The sequence below is a fragment of the Chelonia mydas genome, chromosome 3 (genome assembly GCF_015237465.2).
Source record: "Chelonia mydas isolate rCheMyd1 chromosome 3, rCheMyd1.pri.v2, whole genome shotgun sequence".
NCBI lineage: Eukaryota > Metazoa > Chordata > Testudines > Cheloniidae > Chelonia > Chelonia mydas.
The window spans coordinates 44,714,869-44,734,151 of NC_057851.1; the positions used below are offsets into that span (position 1 = coordinate 44,714,869).

Below are 19,283 nucleotides of genomic sequence, written 5' to 3' on the forward strand. Positions count from 1 at the left end.
ACTGTGAGTCTAATTCTGCTCTGCTTCTTTCACTGATGTAAGTGTAGATTATAAAACGTGATAGTACCTTCGGTAAAGTCAATGAAAACTATTTATTTAAATGGGAAAAATTTTGAGCCTATTGACTTCAGTGGAGTTACATATTTGTAACTGATGTAACTGAGAGCCAATTTGGCCTTACCTATTGAAAACCCATGCACCACTTAGAAAATATAGAAGACAGTAGCAAATGTGCGGGAGTGGGTATATTTGTATGTCTTATCTATGACAAATACAGACTTCAAAATTTGCATACTAGGAGAGAAAATAAACATAAATTATAGGAGTAGTCATTTTCACCTATTACTATCTAATCCTAAATCAGTGGGAGCAATTCAATTTTCTGTTTTCTCTGTGAGCACTTTTGCTTACGCAGCCAACTACCTTCCTCCTCTGACAGTGAAGAATGCTTAGTTGTTTTCAGTTCAAGGTCACTTTTTATTGCTGAGTGATAATTTTGAAAAGGTGTGTAAAGATTTCTGCTGGAGTTACGATTCTGGCAATGTTTGGCTGGAAAGTACCATTTAAATCAGTCAGTATTGATTGTAAAATTTGAACACTGTACATTTTACAAAATGAACATAACCATTTGTTTCAGAAGACACTTCTGTTTTTCAAGGATTATAAAGCGTTTCAAAAAGAACAAAGACAGTTTATAGGTAAACACTTCAGTATACTTTTAAGTACTACTCAGATTATGGGGAATTCCTTTACAACAGGATAGGTATCAATTAACCCAAAATAACATTGTTCTGTACAGCATTTGTGCAACGGACAATTTTGTCATTTGCTGTATATGTTTTGACAGGTTTCAGAGTAACAGCCCTGTTAGTCTGTATTCGCAAAAAGAAAAGGAGTACTTGTGGCACCTTAGAGACTAACCAATTTATTTGAGCATAAGCTTTCGTGAGCTACAGCTCACTTCAACGGATGCATACTGTGGAAAGTGTAGAAGATCTTTTTGAGGAGGTATTTTTTCATGCATCCGATGAAGTGAGCTGTAGCTCACGAAAGCTTATGCTCAAATAAATTGGTTAGTCTCTAAGGTGCCACATGTACTCCTTTTCTTTTTGTATATGTTTTGAATTTGTATCACTTCTTCCTCTGCCCTCTCCCTTAGTAGATCTCATTGTTTTGTGACTTCTTGCTGCTACTATTAGCATAGAAATTATTTCTGCAGATGAGCTTTTAAAAACAATTTAAAACACAGCTCTAAATTCAGTACTTTGAAACTGGTGCAGAATATAAATAAAGCTGCTAATGCTATCAGTAGCACTTTAAACAAATTAACATACTAATTAAATGTGTAATCCTCAGTGTTTTTGCCAAGTCTTGATCTCTAATTAATTACAAAACTGCACCTCCAGTGCGGAGGGGGGTACATGAGTGCAAAGAACCAGAAATTCAAGGAATATTAATAAATTTGAAGCCAGACGAGACCATTATGTAATGATCTCAAAATGTAATTGTAAACAGGGAATCATCATTGAGCAGGTGTGTTTCTAGTGGGGTGCCTCAGGGATTGGTTCCTGACCCTATTCTATGTAGCATTTTTATTAATGACCTGGAAGAAAACACAAAATCATCACTGATAAAGTTTTCAGATTACACAAAAACTGGGGGAGTGGTAAATCATGAAGAGTCCAGCTCCCTGACACAGAGAAATCTGGATCACTTGGTAAGATGAGTGCAAGAAAACAATATGTCTTTTAATGTATGTAAATGTATACATCTAGGAACAAAGAAAGTAGGCCACACTTACAGGATGGATGGGGGACTCCGTCCAGGGAAGCAGTGATTCTGAAAAAGATTTCGGGATTGTGGTGGATAATCAGCTGAACATCAGCTCCCAGTGGGAAGCTGTGGCCAAAAAGGCTAATATGATCCTTGGATGGATAAACAGGGTAATCTCATTGGAGTAGAGAGGTCATGTGACCTCTGTATTTGGAACTTGTGCGACCATTGCTGGAGTACTGTGTCCAGTTCTGGTGTTCACAATTCAAGAAGGATGTTGATAAACAGGAGAGGGTTCAGAGAAGAGCCATGAGAATGATTAAAGGATTAGAAACATGGTTTATAGTGTTAGATTCAAGGAACTCAATCTGTTTATCTTAACAAAGAGACTTGATCACAGTCTATAAGTACCTATATGGGGAACATGGGTGTGGGGGGGTAAATCTTTCCCCCAGGGAGGCTAGCCCCCTACCCTGCCTCTTCTGGTGAAGGCCCCGCCTCTTCTGGCCGAGGCCACACCCCCACTCACTGCTCTGAGGGAGAGGGCTGAGAGCTCGGTCAGGACCATCGAGGGGCGGGGATGCTCAGAGCTTGGCCCTGGCTGCAGTCTAGCTCTCAGCTCCGGTTGGGACCGCAGAGGAGATCTCGGCCCTGGCCAGAGCTCCAAACATGGGGCCCCTCCCCTGTTTTGCCCATGGCCCTGCCCATTGCCCCACCACATTCTTCCCCCTTCCCCGCGGCCCCACCCCAGATCTGCCCCCCGCTCCACCTCTTCCCCCCAAAATTGTACCATGTTAACTATCCTGGATGGAAAAAAAAAAAGCGCTTTTTGGCATGTAGAGAGTACGAATTCATTAGATGCACTATGCAAAATGTTATATATTTTGAGGTCATGAAGGAATACTATTTATACACTGATTAAATTATTATAGTAGTTTCTCTTCTTTTTTTAAAACAGGTCATTGCCATAATTATGGATATGTTTACAGATGTGGATATCTTCAGAGAAATTGTAGAGGCATCTACTAGAGGGATTGCTGTGTATATTCTGCTTGATGAGTTCAACTTCAGTCACTTTCTTAAAATGACAGAAAAACAGGGCTTTCAAGTTCAGAGATTCAGGGTAAGGCTTCATGTTTTACAATAAAATACATATTTATACAATACCTAGCTCTTACGTAGTGCTCTTCAAGGATATTGTTTTTGTAGGAAGTAAATATCTAATATTGATTTATTTTATGTAATATAATATGTAATTTATGAAAAAATAATTGCTATCAATAGGCTCAAAGCACAACTTTACACTATTTTTGTTACCTTCAAATTTTTTTTTGTTCTTTTCAGGACTTTGCAAAATAAATACATGTAGTACATTCTATAAAACTACATATTTTTTCTGAGTACTATTATTTTAAGAATATTATATTCTGGGAGGACTTAATCAATTTGTTTTTATGTTCGTAAATCAGACTGCAAAATGTAAGCATAAAGAAAATATGAATTGTTTAGGAAAACAGAATATGGGCTTTCTTTTTTAAAAAAAAAAAAAACAATGATTTCCTTTCAAGAGATTCTATGTTAAAATTATATCAAAAGGCACAGGATTCCGTTTTTTCATCATTTTCCTATGAACAGCTTTACCATATATTTGTCCTTGTATCATTAGATAAACTTTTATTTATAAAATATGTGCCTTTCTCCGCCAAGAAAGATCATATGTAAAGGGATAGAATCTAAATACTCTAGAAGTCATACTACATGTCCTTAGTGTGCCATTGGGAGCACAGTCCAATACAGTGTACTTCTATTGATCTGACACAAATATGTGGGATGTTCTTCTAGGTCTGTTGTGCCAAGGAAAACACTAAAAAATATTGAAGCTGCTCAATGATAGCTCTCTACATTTCCTCTGAGATACTATAGGCAGCTTCCTTCATTGAACTTTAGCACTTATTCATTTGCAGTTCTTTGTAAATATACCAAGTGTGTAGTTTTTATGTTCTCAACTGTTACGAGACTATTTACAGTGTTATCATATCATCAAGGAGTTAATGCAGACATTTTAAGAGTCCTGGAGGAACTGTGATATCACAGCAGTCATGTTGGATTCATTTCTTCTGAAGAGTGAGCAGTTGTACTTACTTCTAAAACTTCGTTTTCTATAGGAAGTATTCAAAATTGCTTTTGCAATAGATACCCAAAGTTACATAACTGAATTTAAGACTGTGTTTGAAAATTAATTCATAAAACTAACTTAATTAAAGATATTTAGCAATGTAATGCTTAGTTTTTGAAAAAAGTCTTCTGCAACATCTGTAGTGTGCTAGTTAGCTTATAAAAAAAACCCCAAAACCTTCCATAATGGCATTCATATGAAAGGAGCTTGTGACCACTGTCTTTAAGCCACTTCCTCTGATGGAAAAAATGGCTGCAAGCTCTCTCAAAGCTATGTATAAAGAGACATTTGTAATAGAAAATGAAGCTTTAAAAGTGGCTACAGGTACAGGTGGTATAAGTTCATGGTTGCTTTTGTAAAGTGGTTTGAAGAGATTTAATAGATGAAGGATATAGCATAAGATACAAGTTCTGTACACCTTCAGACTGAGGACACTGCACTTTGGAGTATCCATGAGCTCCTTTATGTGTGTGGAGTAGTGACATTCAGCTGCTTCTTTTCATTTGTATGAAGCTCAGGTGCTGTTACTATTGTTTTAATGGGCTGTGAACCTGTATTTTGGATGCGATTGGGTGGTTAAACCTATAAATAATTTGTATTCTGGTTGATGGAACTAACGTAATTAAATTAGAGTAGATTAATTAGTGAAGATTAATGTGTATTAGAGAAGTTTGCCATTTTTAAAGAAATTGGGCAGAGATAATGCAGTGAGATCACATTTTATGTGGGGCCAAGTAACTTGAATGGGAGTAATGTATGTGCATTCATTAAGAGGATAGTAGATACCAAGGTCTACCTCAAAGACACAAAACCTATGGTAAATAGTAAGCAGATAATGGTCCACAGATAACTTGGATGTTTACTGTCTTCTAGTTTATTTTATAACAAGGGTTCTCAATTTACTGTTCAAACATAAGAACATAAGAATGGCCCTACTGCGTGAGATCAAAGTAGGGTGACCAGACAGCCTATGTTAAACAGGCACTATCAATTTCCAAATAAAATTTCACCATACATAATTGTTGGTGTCATTTCACCATAATGGATGTCAAATTATACCCTAGATTCATACTGTAAGATTCATCTCTTTTGGTTATTTTCTAATGGTCTAATCCTCTTATTTAGGGTCACATTTTCTTGAAATAAGGCACAAAATGTACATTGGTGTTTTGGGATAATCTTGTATTTAGTACTCACTGTTCACTGTGACCTAGAGCATAAATGTCCACTTTAACCAGTAGATCATTAACTGGAACCTCTTCCCCGCCACTAATGAAAACAGATGTAGTTAGGGCATTCTTACATCATTAATTTGTAAGTGAAATGTGGTGTCGTAGATGAAGTAGGAAGAATGAATACACTAACTCTTCCCATAACAAGCAGAACTGAACTAAGCTATGGTCCATTGCCAGAGGTGCCTTTGCCATCTCACGTTTTTTGTTTTTCTTCTTCTTCTTCTGTTTTAATTTTTTATTGTCTGCAGTGTTGCTGTAGCCATGTTGGTCCCCTGACATTAGACAGACAAGGTGGGTAAGGTAATATCTTTAATTGGATCAACTTCTGTTAGTGAAAGAGACAAGCTTTCAAACTACAAAGAGCTTGAAATAATAAATTCTATGGCTACGAAAAAAATGATAAGGAATTGGTAGCACCCTTGAAGGGGTTGGCCGGTCTTTAGAGAAGTCACCTCCATATTTCTGCTTCTCTTCTGTCCAAGGTTCTTAAAGCTGGGCCACTATCAACTCTTTGTGTTTAGGTATACAAGATGTCCCTCAGCTCCACCTCCTCCTGGTCATTGGATGAGAAAGAGGAGAGGGTAGAGTCGTACGGATATCCTCTCTTCCTTCAACTTACAGACCCAGCAGCAGCCATTGTTATTCTCACATGGCTTGGCTCAACTCTCCAGGAGCATGGTAGAGTCTGTGTCCATCTTCCTAAAAACAGGCATTGTATAAAAAAGGGAGTGGGGCAGTAGAGGTAGCCTTTGTCCCACTCTAAGCCTCTTCTAACTCTTCTTTACTTCACTGAAATAAACAAAATTAAACTGGTATAAAACTGGAGTAATGGAGTGGTGAAACAGGCCCTATGTTTTGAGTTATGACATTTACCATTCACTTGTCTATTTATGGAGAAACAAATATTTATTCTTAACTGCATTTAACAGCCATGCAGAAATCCGCATTCAGCTATATTCTGACTTCATGTCAGTACTTGTTCATCTGCTTTTTTTTACACACATAACCAGGAATAGTGATAGATTGTGTTGTAGAAAGGATTATTGTGGTATATATGGAAGAATGTACAAGTCAGAAATTTAAATTAACACTTTTTCTGCATTTTTTTTTTTTTCAAATGGGGAATGATTTAAAAATTTTAGGAGGGTGAGTTTATTTGAAGCTATTTGAAAATATCATCATTAGTTGATTGGCAGCCAAAAGAAAGTCAAACACAATTTACAGAGTAACAGCCGTGTTAGTCTGTATTCAGAGTAACAGCCGTGTTAGTCTGTATTTGCAAAAAGAAAAGGAGTACTTGTGGCACCTTAGAGACTAACCAATTTATTTGAGCATAAGCTTTCGTGAGCTACAGCTCACTTCATGTACAGCTGTAGCTCACGAAAGCTTATGCTCAAATAAATTGGTTAGTCTCTAAGCTGCCACAAGTACTCCTTTTCTTTTTGCAAATACAGTTTAAACACTGTACCCTTCTATTCCTCAAAATCTCTCTCTCTCTCTCTTTCTCTCTCCACTTTAGACTTCGTAAGTTTATCTTAACCCTCTCTTCTCTATCTTTCCCTCTATCTCCTGCATTGTTTTTTCTCTTCCTCCCCACGCAACTTGTTTCAATAATTTCCCCACCCATTTGTGGAGGGAGGGAGAGAGGAGGAAAGAGTCATCAAAAATCCTCTGAGGTTTTTTTTTTTTTCAGATGATGAGGGCCGTCTATCTAATGAAAACTGTAGAGGCAAATTATTTTCAAAACTTATTAGAAGCAAGCGTTAGCCCTTTTTGTTTCTGGATGATTGACTGGTGCTCCAGTAACCAGATGAATTAGCAGATTTGAACCAGGGTACCTAAGAAAACAGCACTTAAGTACCACTATGCTGCGTCTCCGGAATGTGCCCCCTTTTTTAATTTGAGTACTTAATGCTGATTTTTAAAAAATGAACAAACATAAGAGCTTGAACATGTTTTATAATACCTGAGATGTGATCCAACTTGTTCAGCTGATGTCAGATCATCATGTTTTGTGAGATAATAGGTGGGGTATGTGACAGACTTTGTAGTTTGCAAACACTTATATTTACTTCTCATGTGAGACACAAGAAACAGACTTGCTGCTGCATGATGAGAAAACAAATTTGGCAGGAAGCATTTATCTCCTGATACACCCTTTACATATTCACTGAAATGGAAGAATGAGGAAATAATGACATTTTTGTAATACAGTATGATAAAGAATTATCTTTATTTCCTTTGGGCAAATTCTGCCCTCAGATGCACATATCTAAGATGCACCTAGGCTCACAATGAGAGTTGCGTGTGTGAACTTGAGAGCTGAATTAGATCCATTATATCTTGCCAATGCTGTATTTCAACAGAAGCTTTCAGGTGCTTCCATAATATAGGACTACCGTTGCCATCAGATAGGCATGTACAGCTCTCATTAATGACAGGTTTCAGAGTAACAGCCGTGTTAGTCTGTATTCGCAAAAAGAAAGGGAGTACTTGTGGCACCTTAGAGACTAACCAATTTATTTGAGCATCCGATGAAGTGAGCTTATGCTCAAATAAATTGGTTAGTCTCTTAGCTCTCATTAACCTCACTGGGGATTACATCTGTTCAAAGAACTGAGAATTAAGGATCTGATCTATTGTCCAGTGACAATGCATGCATCCGATGAAGTGAGCTGCAGCTCATGAAAGCTAATGCTCAAATAAATTTGTTGGTCTCTAAGGTGCCACAAGTCCTCCTTTTCTTTTTGCGGATACAGACTAACACGGCTGCTACTCTGAAACATGAAGTTATTAGTTGGATCAGGCTCTAACAGCAGAACAGAAACTAATTCAAAAACCATTGCACGATCACATATCTTGATAACACGGATGATTCATCATAATAAATAGTGAAAAATGAAACATTTTACTAATGAAAAATGTTTGAAACCTGGATTTTTTTCTTTTTAAAAATATATTTAGGTAAAATATTAGACATCCATTTTATTCTTTCTGGACACTCTTGGCAGCAAATACAGGATGAGTAATTGGACACTGATGAAAACAGCCCCCACAAACATAATCTGCTGAAATGAAATGTTTTGGAAAAAAATATTTCCATTATATTTTTCTATCACATTGGAGACTTGCTGCTGCTGAAAATAACGTGCCAAACTGTTCTCCCAGCTAGGTTCACACAGCTTCCATTGAACTTAAGAGTTGTGCAGTCATATCTAAGAACCAAAGTTATAGCTTATTTTCTTATTTATTAACATTTATATTACAGTATTACTCAAAATATTTTGGGGACTTACAGAAATATAGAAAGACACTGTTTCTGGCCAGAAAATCATAGTCTAAAATAGATCAGAAATACCAGGTGAAGGTTGGATGACAGCGATACTATACAGTTAAACTAGTCAGGGTGATGACTGGCATTTGTCTTCATAGTTCCATTATTTTATTAGTTTAAGTTTTTCAGCAAGGAGAAAAGGGTCAGACAAGGAGCAATGAAAGGAGGGGATGAGTTAGTAGGAACACGGGTATAAGAAAAATAAAAATGCACTGTCAATTCGCTGTTATCTAACAAACTCCCCTAGAGTGCTTTCCTGCCTGCCCCAAGACTTTTTTTTTTTTTCGTTTCCCAACCATTGCTTCCTTTCTGCAAGCCAGGGTATTCTTTTTAGCCTGGTTGAGTTGTCTTGATTGAAAAGCATGATAGTCTGACAATAATATTATTTATTATTTCAAGCTCTTTGTAGTTTGAAAGCTTGTCTCTTTCACTAACAGAAGTTGATCCAATTAAAGATATTACCTTACCCACCTTGTCTGTCTAATGTCAGGGGACCAACATGGCTACAGCAACACTGCAGACAATAAAAAATTAAAACAGAAGAAGAAGAAGAAAAACAAAAAACGTGAGATGGCAAAGGCACCTCTGGCAATGGACCATAGCTTAGTTCAGTTCTGCTTGTTATGGGAAGAGTTAGTGTATTCATTCTTCCTACTTCATCTACGACACCACATTTCACTTATAAATTAATGATGTAAGAATGCCCTAACTACATCTGTTTTCATTAGTGGTGGGGAACAGGTTCCAGTTAATGATCTACTGGTTAAAGTGGACATTTATGCTCTAGGTCACAGTGAACAGTGAGTACTAAATACAAGATTATCCCAAAACACCAATGTACATTTTGTGCCTTATTTCAAGAAAATGTGACCCTAAATAAGAGGATTAGACCATTAGAAAATAACCAAAAGAGATGAATCTTACAGTATGAATCTAGGGTATAATTTGACATCCATTATGGTGAAATGACACCAACAATTATGTATGGTGAAATTTTATTTGGAAATTGATAGTGCCTGTTTAACAGAGAAATTGATGCCTCTTCTAGAAAGTCATAGAATTCCTGTACTGAAAAGAAAAGTATGAATTTGGCGGTACTTTTCACCTGGGAGAGGTTTGTGAAAATAGTTTAAAAGGGAAGAAAATGTTTGGTTTAAAAAATAAAGTCCACCTGTTTGTACAGCTAGCACCAAATGCTCCTGTGGTATGGAAAAGGTTCAACTATTAAAAGTCTAAATATTAGTCCAAAGTTCGGATCTTGGAGGGTTTTTTCTCTTCAAAATCTGTACTATCCTTCAGAGGTGAAAGCTCACCTATATCAACTGTAATGAAGACAAACATTTATCAGGCCTTGTCTTTGCTACCACTTAAGTCAATATAAGTTATTGTCACTCAAGGGTGTGAAGAAAACATCCCCCTGAGCGACGTAAGTTGCATCGACTTAAAGTGGTGTTTATGCCGTGCTATCAGTGGGAGACGCTCTCCCGCCAAAATAGCTTCCACATCTCATTGAGGTGGAGTAATTATGTTGATAGGAGAGTGCTCTGCCGTTAACATCATGTGTCTTCACCAGACTCACTAAATTGGCACAAGTGCACTGATGGCAGCGGTGCTGATTTAGCGGGATAGAGAAGACAAGCCCTCAGTGTCTAAATAACTTACAAAAAATCTTTGGTGTCTATACTTAGGCACTAAATCCATGCCTTTGTCAGTAGTGGTCTGATTTTCAGATGTCCCAAGCACCCACAGCTCTTATTGATTTCTGTCACCAAGATAGAAAATGTTAGCCTTATTTGTCTAATTCTAAGCACCCAGGTTTGAAAGTTTGGCCAAAAAGAACCTTGAAAACTTATCAAAGATGAGTTTATAATAAAGCCCTGCTGTTGGGCTCAGTTCCTTGAGGAATGCAGAGGAGATGAAAACAGTTGTTCTCAGAGCTGCTCTTGAAGTGGGTGACAGCAAAGCATTGGAGAAAATCTTTCTAAAGGCTTCCTCACTCCGTGCAAAGCTGCTGCCAGTTTCTCTCCAGACTTTACAAGCAATGAGCTAGTTCTCTAGTGTAAAAGTTAGAACTCTGGGTATAGAAAGCAGTGATCAGAGTTCCAAGGAGCTTGGCCTCTCCCCCTGGGCAGTAGCAGCACCACAATGAGCATCTGGGAGAACAGTAATTATAGTAGCCCTTTTTCTTAGAGTCTTCAGAAGTTCAGGTCCAAGGCAATATGACAGTATAGGAATCTTGTTCCACTGGGAGTGTGATGTCATATGCATTGGTCCTATCACAGCAAAAGCAGAACTTCACTTTTTGTTTACTTCACTGGACTGGAACTTTCAATGACAAGTTTATCAAAGTGCAGATTAACTAGGTTATATTGTAAACCCTTGAGGAATTATGAGGATTAATTAATGTTTATAAAGATCTTTGAAAATGAAAAATGTTATGCAAGTGCTTATTACTGGATGACATTTACCCTCCTGAATTTACAGCCCTTCTTTCTATGGGCAGACAAATGATCATACATAGCAAGCTGTCACCATGCCTCAGTGGGTCACAGCTGAGAATACCAGATTCAGGACAAACTGCTAAGAAATGGGGCAGCCCCAACCCAAACTGGTGGTTATTCTTCCATAAGATACCAAGCCAGGAACAAAAGTAAACTTCTGTCTCATCACACTGGTTAACAAGAAATCAGAAATGGAGTCTCCTTAGGTATCCCAGCCCTTGTTTCACCACCCAGACACTAGACTTAATGATGAGCGGTTATTTAAAACCAATTTCATCAAACAAAGGGTTCTTCTAAAATACCAAGAGATCAGCCACATGGCCAGGTCAATATATAACTCAGATCTTATCCAATAATCAAGCTGTTGCCAATCCTTTAGCACTTAGGTTTATTTATATGAGAAAAGAAAGAGATGAGAGTTATAATGGTCAAGGAAAACAAATACATGCACTCATAGTAAAGTTCTTATTTCAGATTTGTAGCTGTGATGGAATAAACTGCTGGCTTTTTAAGTCTCTGATAACTTCTAAAAGATTGGAAGGTCCTCAGTCCATTGGTTGTAATGTTCCTGTTAGTGTAAGTCCATAGTCCAGAGATCAGAGCAGGAAAGAGGCAAAATGGAGATGCTTCCAGGGTTTTTTATACCTTCTCTCATGTGGAGGGACTGCTCTCAGTCTTAGTTTGTGGAAAATTACAGGCACACTGTGGAGTCCAGAGTCACATGAGCTAGTCACATGCCCATGCATGATTTGATGACTCATAGGAGCAGCCATTACCCATACTTTAGCTAAAACATCTCCAAGAAGGCCCATCGGGTAGGGACAGGCTTCTTCCATCATCAGTTGTGCAAGCTAATTGACCTCTAATGGGTCATCAACTTGAATAGTCCATTCACAATGTGCTGGATACATGGGATGCAAGCTACCTTGTGGGTGTTACCCAGGCAGCAAACACATTTGAAATACAGGTATATAGTAAATATGCCTAATTTCAGACACAAAAATGGTACATGCATATAAACAGGATAATCATTTGATAGATTGTAACTTTTGATACCTTACATGACATACTTTCCATAAGATTTGTTGCACTTGTATAACAGTGGCAGCAACAATGATATAGTCATATTTTAATCATACAATATCACACAAGCTAATGAGCCATGGTATGGTATAACTTGCCAGCAGCAGCAGTTGGTAATTTAGCAGATCCCTGGCCATTAGCAGTTGTCTCTGGATATGGTTCCAGGTGGCAGTAGGTTCTTTGAACTGTCTGATCTTTTGAGATGGTTTTAAAAAAATCAAGAGTAAAATGTGTAGGACTCTTCAAACTACCCATTATTTGCTATTCATCCTTTACCTTAGGGAGTTTTTCTAAAACTTTTACTGATTTTCTGTTTCCCCAGAAATATTCTTCAGTGAATTACAATACACCATTACACCTTCTATAGTCATAATATACTATAATTTCCATGGTTTAGCTAAATATATATTGTCTAAGGGAGCACTTACAGGATAAAAGATTTTGGCAAGTTTAAGGTTTAGAATATTGTACATTTAGTGGCAGCTTATGGAGACCGAATGCTGTACGGTTTGTTTTTAAAGTGAAATATTTATTTTGATTCCTCTGACTCTGTAGAGTGTAGACAATGCCTTGACCTAATGGTTCCCCTACATCCTCCATCAAATTACTTTTTTACAGAGCTAAATTCTGCCCTGATTTCCAAACTGTGCATTTAGTCATATGGTATAAGTCAGGGAAGAATGTAGCCCATTATTTATTTATGAACAGTTAAATTGGGCAAGCTATTGATCCTTATTCAAAAATGTTATATTCCACTATTTCATATATTTACCATAAATAATAATAATAATGAAGATAGTGCTGTAAATGTGCAAATTCTGTGTAGATATGTATATACAATAACTCATTGGTTTCATTTCTATTCTAGCACCTTTCAAATTACCACGTTAGTGTTTCATTTATTTTAAATAGTAATAAATAGCTTATAACACCACAAACTATTGGGAAATCTGATAGAACAAAAGAAATAAACTCTGCACAAAAAGAATATATATTTAACCCTCTGCTCATTCCCTTTCTTGGTGTTTTTCATGGCTACCTAAAGCATCCTGTATCACACAGATACTCAGCAGGCAACTTGTATACAAGCAGCTTTCGCTGTAAAAGCCAGCTACAAAAGGGGTGTTTACATTGTCCCTTTCCACAGTGACAGATACAAAGGAACATTGAGCCTTTTAAGTCTAAATCTTTCTTCTTCAAGTGCTTGCTCATGTCGCTTCCATTCTAGGTGTATGCACCCCCACGTGCACAGTCATTGGAGACTTTTCCCTAAACAGTATCCAGAGGGTCGGCTGCGGTGCCCCCTTGAATACCGTGCTCATGCATCAGTATATTAGGCATTGCCGACCCTAAGCCCTCTCAGTTCCTTACCATCCGCAACGGTTGGTCAGAGCGCCTTGTCTTGCATTGCAAGAGCGTTAGCAGTTCTTACAGTCCATTGTTCTGTATCCTTTGTATTTAGTTGATAGGTACTTAGTTAGACCATTAAGTTAAGTGTTCGAGTAGTAGTTTACGAGTTAGAGTCCCGGCTGGGACTTCACCTAGGAGCAGGGCATGCCCCGTTTCCCAGGCTTTAAGCCATACTCATCGTGCAGTTGGCCGATGCCCATTAGCAACCCCCACGAGAGCTGTCTGAAGTGTTTGGGGGAGTCCCACAGAAAGGAAAAGTGCAGGATCTGCAAAAACTTTTCCCCTTGAACTCAGAAGAAGCAGGCTATCCGCTTGAGGGCCCTCCTCATAGAGGCTGCGCTTCATCCTGCCTTGGATCCCTCTCGATCGGACTCCACGCCTGGCACTTTGGCATTGGCGTACAGACATCTGTGCCCAAAGCAGGCCCGGTGGCCAAAGAACAAATAGTCTGGATGGCACCGCAGATGCCAAGCCAGGCAACGGACCCAGCTAAGGCCTTGGCATCTAGGGGCAAGCCGGTTATGGGACTACCCTCTAAAGAAGTGAAGTGTCCCCAGACTGCAGGCATCAATACCCATCACTGGTATTCTAGCACTCTAGCCTCAGTCCCTGGTTAGAAGACCCAGGTCCTTGACACCAAGATCTCCACCTACAAAGCACGGGACATCTGAGTAACTATGCCAATTCCCGTACCCACAGTACCATTGGGCCTCCCACCAGAGATCACCACCACACAGATCACTATTGCCTAGGTGGTCTTCCAGGCGTCAATTCCCCCTGGTGTGGGATCATTCCAGGTCACAACACCGGTCTCCAGCTCCCCAGTATCGCTCTTTGGGCAGGCACCGATCCTCACCCTCTCCTTCCCGGTCGCCGACAGAGGTCAGTCAGCAGACTCAGGCATCTGCAGCTCCGCCCTGGTCACTGGAAGGGCAATGGTCTGAGTTAGGAGAGTTCAGCCCCTCTCTGTTAAAAGGCAAATTGCCACTAGCCTGCGAGACCGGTGTGGCTCCTGTGGTGGCAGCACGGAGGCAGGGGCAGTGGCCTGTTCCACAGCAGTAATGGAACCTGGGGGGTGTTCGTGTTATGCCAGTCCCGTACTCCCACCGTTCCTCCCAAGCCACATCAGACAAACTGCCCCCAGCACAGCTGGCACCTGAGTTGGAGCACGGTGCCGAATCCAATGCCGGGGGGATGCAGCGGGCCCTGATGCCCAAGGAGCAGTCCCCAGACAACGACGGGGAAGCCGTCCCTCCTCCTGCAGCGCAGTCCTTTTAATGGTCTCTGGACAAAGCAACCAGGAGCAAATGAGCAGCCCCTCCCCGCCCCTCCACCCCCAACGACTTCAAGGAGCACCAGACCCTGCTCAAAAGGGTGGCTGCCAACCTGAAACTGGAGGTCGAGGAGCTAGCGGAGGAGTCCGACCTCTTTAATGTCATACGCTCCTTCACCCCAGCCTGGATCGCATTGCGTATCCTCCCAGGGGTCCGAAAAATTGCTGTCTTTGTGGCAGACCCCCTCTTCCATTCCACCTATCTCCAACAAGGCAGAAAAGAAGTACTATGTCCCAGCAAAGGGCTTTGAATACCTATATACCCACCCTCCAGTGGGGTCCTTGGTAGTGTCTGCCATCAATGAGAGGGATAGGCAGGGCCAGGTGAGCGGCACACTGAAAAATGGAGACACCAAGGGGCTGAACTTGTTTGGCAGAAAAATTTATTCAACAGCCAGCCTGCAATTTCAGATGTCTAACCATCAGGCCCTGCTGGGCAGGTACAACTTCAACCTGTGGGACTCCATCAGCAAGTTCAAGGAGGGCCTTCCACAGGACCAAGCCCAGGAGTTTGCCTCCTTGGTGGAAGAAGGCAAAGTGGTGGTAGAGGCAACCTCCAGATGGCCTGGCATGCTATGGACTCGGCAGCCAGGGTAGTCGTCTCTGCGATGGTCATGACGCACAGCTCCTGGTTGCAATCCTCCAGGCTGTCTCAGGAGATGCAGACTACCCTTCAGGACCTCCCATTTGAGGCAGCAGGGCTCTTCTCGGAGCTGACTGATGCAGGGCTCCCCAAACTGCATAACGAGGAGGAAGAGCATAGGTTGCATTCCCTAGACATGAGGAGGATGCTAGCCTTCTACACTGAAAGGACCAAGCCATTCCGCAAGTCAATGCAATTGTTCGTCGTGGTGGTCAACAGGATGAAAGGTCGTCCAGTGTCTGCTCAAAAAATTTCTTCTTGTATCACTGCCAGCATTCACTACTGATATGATTAGGCAAGGGTGCCACCTCCGGTGATCGTGAACACCCACTAAACCAGAGCACAAGCCTCTTGGCAGCTCTCTAGCCCAGGTGCCTTTCCAGGACGTCTGTAAGATAGCCACCAGGTCACCCATCCACATGTTCACATCCCATTACATGTTTATCCAGCAGGCTCAGGATGATGCTGGTTTTGGTAGAGTAGTGTGGCAAGCCACAAGACCATGAACTCTGAGCCCACCTCCAAGGATATTGCTTGTGAGTCACCTAGAATGGAATCGACATGAGCAAACACTCGAAGAAGAAAAAACGGTTACCTACCTTTTTGTAACTTGTTCTTCGAGATGTGTTGCTTATGTCCATTCCATTACCTGCCCTCCTGCCCCTCTGTCAGAGTTGCCAGCAAGAAGGAACTGAGAGGGCGCATGTTCAGTGGCATACTGACGCATGAGCGCAGCACTCAATGGGGTGCCGCAGCCAACCCTACGGATACCGCTCAGGCAAAAGTCTCTGACTGTGCACTTTGGCGCACACAAACCTAGAATGGAATGGACATGAGCAATACATCTTGAAGAATAACAGTTACAAAAGGTAGGTAACCATTTCTCTCCGCCTCCAACCCCTCCACTTCCCTGATACTTAAAAGTGTAGTATCAGGCCCTGAGATCTTAAATATAAACTGCAACATTCATTTTGCCCATTTTAAAGATATTCTATAATCTTTTTCAGAACATGAGGGTGCGGACAGTAAAAGGACAAGAGTATTATTCCAAATCAGGGGCAAAATTCCATGGAAAAATGGAACAGAAATTTCTTCTGGTTGACTGTAAGAAAGTCATGTATGGTACTTACAGGTAAGTTCAATACACAAGGCTGTGAATAGAATATATTTCCTTAAAGGTAATCAGAATATGGCTCTTTCATGGTAAGTAATTTTGCTATTTCTGAAAATGGTCAGTATACTCTATGGTTAACTTTGATATAATTTATATTGTATATTATTTAAAAGTCTGACATAGAAGTTTTGTTGGGTAACTAGCATAATGTAGGGCCAAATTCTGAACTCCTCATTCAGTATTTAGTGAATAAGGACTCAAGCAGACTCAATTTGGCTTCAGTTCAATGAAGTCAGTAAAAACAGAGGCCATGTCTACACTTACCGGGCATCGACGCTGCTGTAATTGATGCAATGGGGGTCGATTTAGCGGGACTAGTGAAGACCCACTAAATTGACTGCAGATTGCTCTCCCGTCGATTCCGGTACTCCACCAGAATGAAAAGAGTAAGGTAAGTTGACGGGAGGGCATCTCCCGTCGACACAGTGCAGTGTAGATACCACAGTAAGTTGACCTAAGCTACATCAACTCCAGCTACGTTATTCACACAGCTAGAGTAGCATAACTTAGGTCGACTTACCCCGGTAGTGTAGATAAGGCCAGAGTGAGGACCCCAGTATTTGTCCCATACCATTTAATTATTCTTTTTTAATATTCACATTAGAAAACATCACCAAGGTATATTTCATAAGCTCTCCAGTTAAACTTCTATTTGTAATAGTCCTCCAGATACTTGCATCATTAATTTGTTCTTTCCTGTTTTGTGTTCTACACTGTGGTCCAAATTCAAAGGTGATAATGTATAAGGTAAGATAAGTTAGACTCTCTCACGCTTGGTTAGATTCCCTTAGACCAACTTATACCTACTTAACAATATACAAATATGTGCAAGGGAATGAAAATTGGCATAACGTACATAGCAGGAGCTGGAAGAGACTATAAAAATGTGGTAAGCTAAAAGGAGGATGGCCAACTTTGTCTTTCACGTTATTATATTTTTATTTGCTTTTCTTGCAACACTTCTCTCTTTTGGCCTCTCAAGTTGATTTGCAGCAACATAGAGATTATGGGCTAGATCCTCAGCTGGTGACTGATAGAGGTTCTGCCAGCGTACAGCAGCTGAGAATCTGGCCTTCTATGCTTAGCGAGACTCGGCTAACTAAATTCAAATGTGAGGTGTGCAAGGTGATGAGGGAAGTGACATCAGTGAGTTCAGAAGTGAGTAAGTATAAGAGGATGCAGAGGGAATCTGACTGGTTTGACCTTTTTCACCGATAATGCCTTTGAAATGTTAGTGTCTGTGAGAATGAGACTTTGAAAATTACTATGTCTCAAAGAAAAGCATTTTAGAAAATTGCAGTTTTCATGACCTAGCACTATGAGGCCTAAATCATCCATTTCTGCTGAAATTAAGCTTCCATTAAAAAAATGTTTCTAGCCATTATGGTAGCTAAGACTATCTTATTTGAATTTGTCTTCTAAAAATCAGTTAAAACTACAGACTTTTTTTAATGTTCAAAAGTACAGTATGCTCATTTAATAACCTCATTGAAAATGAATGAGAAATAAAACTGTTTTTACATGAGTCACTAAGTTAACTTTTTGATGTAATTCTATTATATTTTAATTTTCGTATTTCTTTCCTGAAAAATACAAAACTAACTAACAAATAAAATAAAAGAAGTAAGACCATTCAAATTAACTCAACAATCCTTATTACTATCATCAGGACCAACAAATGGTAACATATTGCTTAATACCTTCACTTTCAGTTTTCTTTCATTATTTTGACGCAAGGAAGAATGGGATCATAAGATAAATGTATATCTGATACAAATGTAATCTACAAAATATGTAGTTTTAATAGTGACATCACGGTGTGACACTTTACTCTTGGGGGAATTCTGTGCCAAAAATTTAAAAATTCTGCACACAATATTTTAAAATTCTGCATATTTTATTTGTCAAAATAACGCAATATAATCACTCTGGTTTCAATTTTTTCAGTAATTTATTTAAACTACAATACAATGGATGGAGAAAGGGAGTGGGGAGCATTGGAGGAAATCCCCCAACCCCCTTGCCTACTAGTAATGTAGCTAGGTTTGATCCTTTATTTCTAGTTATTAGTCAACAAATAAATGCAGCCATATGCTCAGCATTACATCATAGGCAACTGAACAGCAGGTGAGCACTGGGGAATTAAACTCACAATTTATATTGGCTACTGACCATATCCAGAAAGATCAGTAGCAAACAGTTCATGGAGCACATTTTGACAGGAATTTTTTTCATTCCAAAAATTTAGACCAGTTCTAATCACTAAAGCACCATAAGCATTTATAAGGCCATACTGTCATTTACACCACTCTGGCAATGTAAAGGAGCCTTAAAACTTTTAAACCTGTTTTATACTCCTGGGGGAATTCACTATGCAGGCAGGCTGCTACATTGTGCTCTGCCTGAGGGGACAAAGCCTGCACCATGCCTACCTCCTCAGAAACACCCTGAAACCCTGCCCCTCCACATCGAGCATGCTGCAATAGCGAGCAAGAGGGACAGAGTATTTCTCTCTCACACACGCCCTAGCTTGCAGCAAAGTAAATGTTTGTGTAGACAAGCTCTTATTTATTCAGAACTGTCAGAAAGACTTTTGCATATATTCCTAATTTACTGTTTTC

The 19,283-nt window shown here is 39.8% G+C and overlaps 1 protein-coding gene across 4 annotated transcripts in view; it reads left to right on the forward strand.

Moving 5' to 3' along the window:
- The window catches only part of FAM83B (family with sequence similarity 83 member B), a 66,237-nt gene that overhangs the window by 43,503 nt on the left and 3,451 nt on the right, over window positions 1-19,283 (forward strand). For all 4 annotated transcript variants that reach the window (XM_043542381.1, XM_027817425.3, XM_027817424.3 and 1 more), the window contains 2 exons: window positions 2,732-2,896; window positions 16,496-16,620. In XM_043542381.1, coding sequence (XP_043398316.1) covers window positions 2,732-2,896; window positions 16,496-16,620 — 290 coding nt within the window. The remainder of the gene's footprint in view (window positions 1-2,731; window positions 2,897-16,495; window positions 16,621-19,283) is intronic.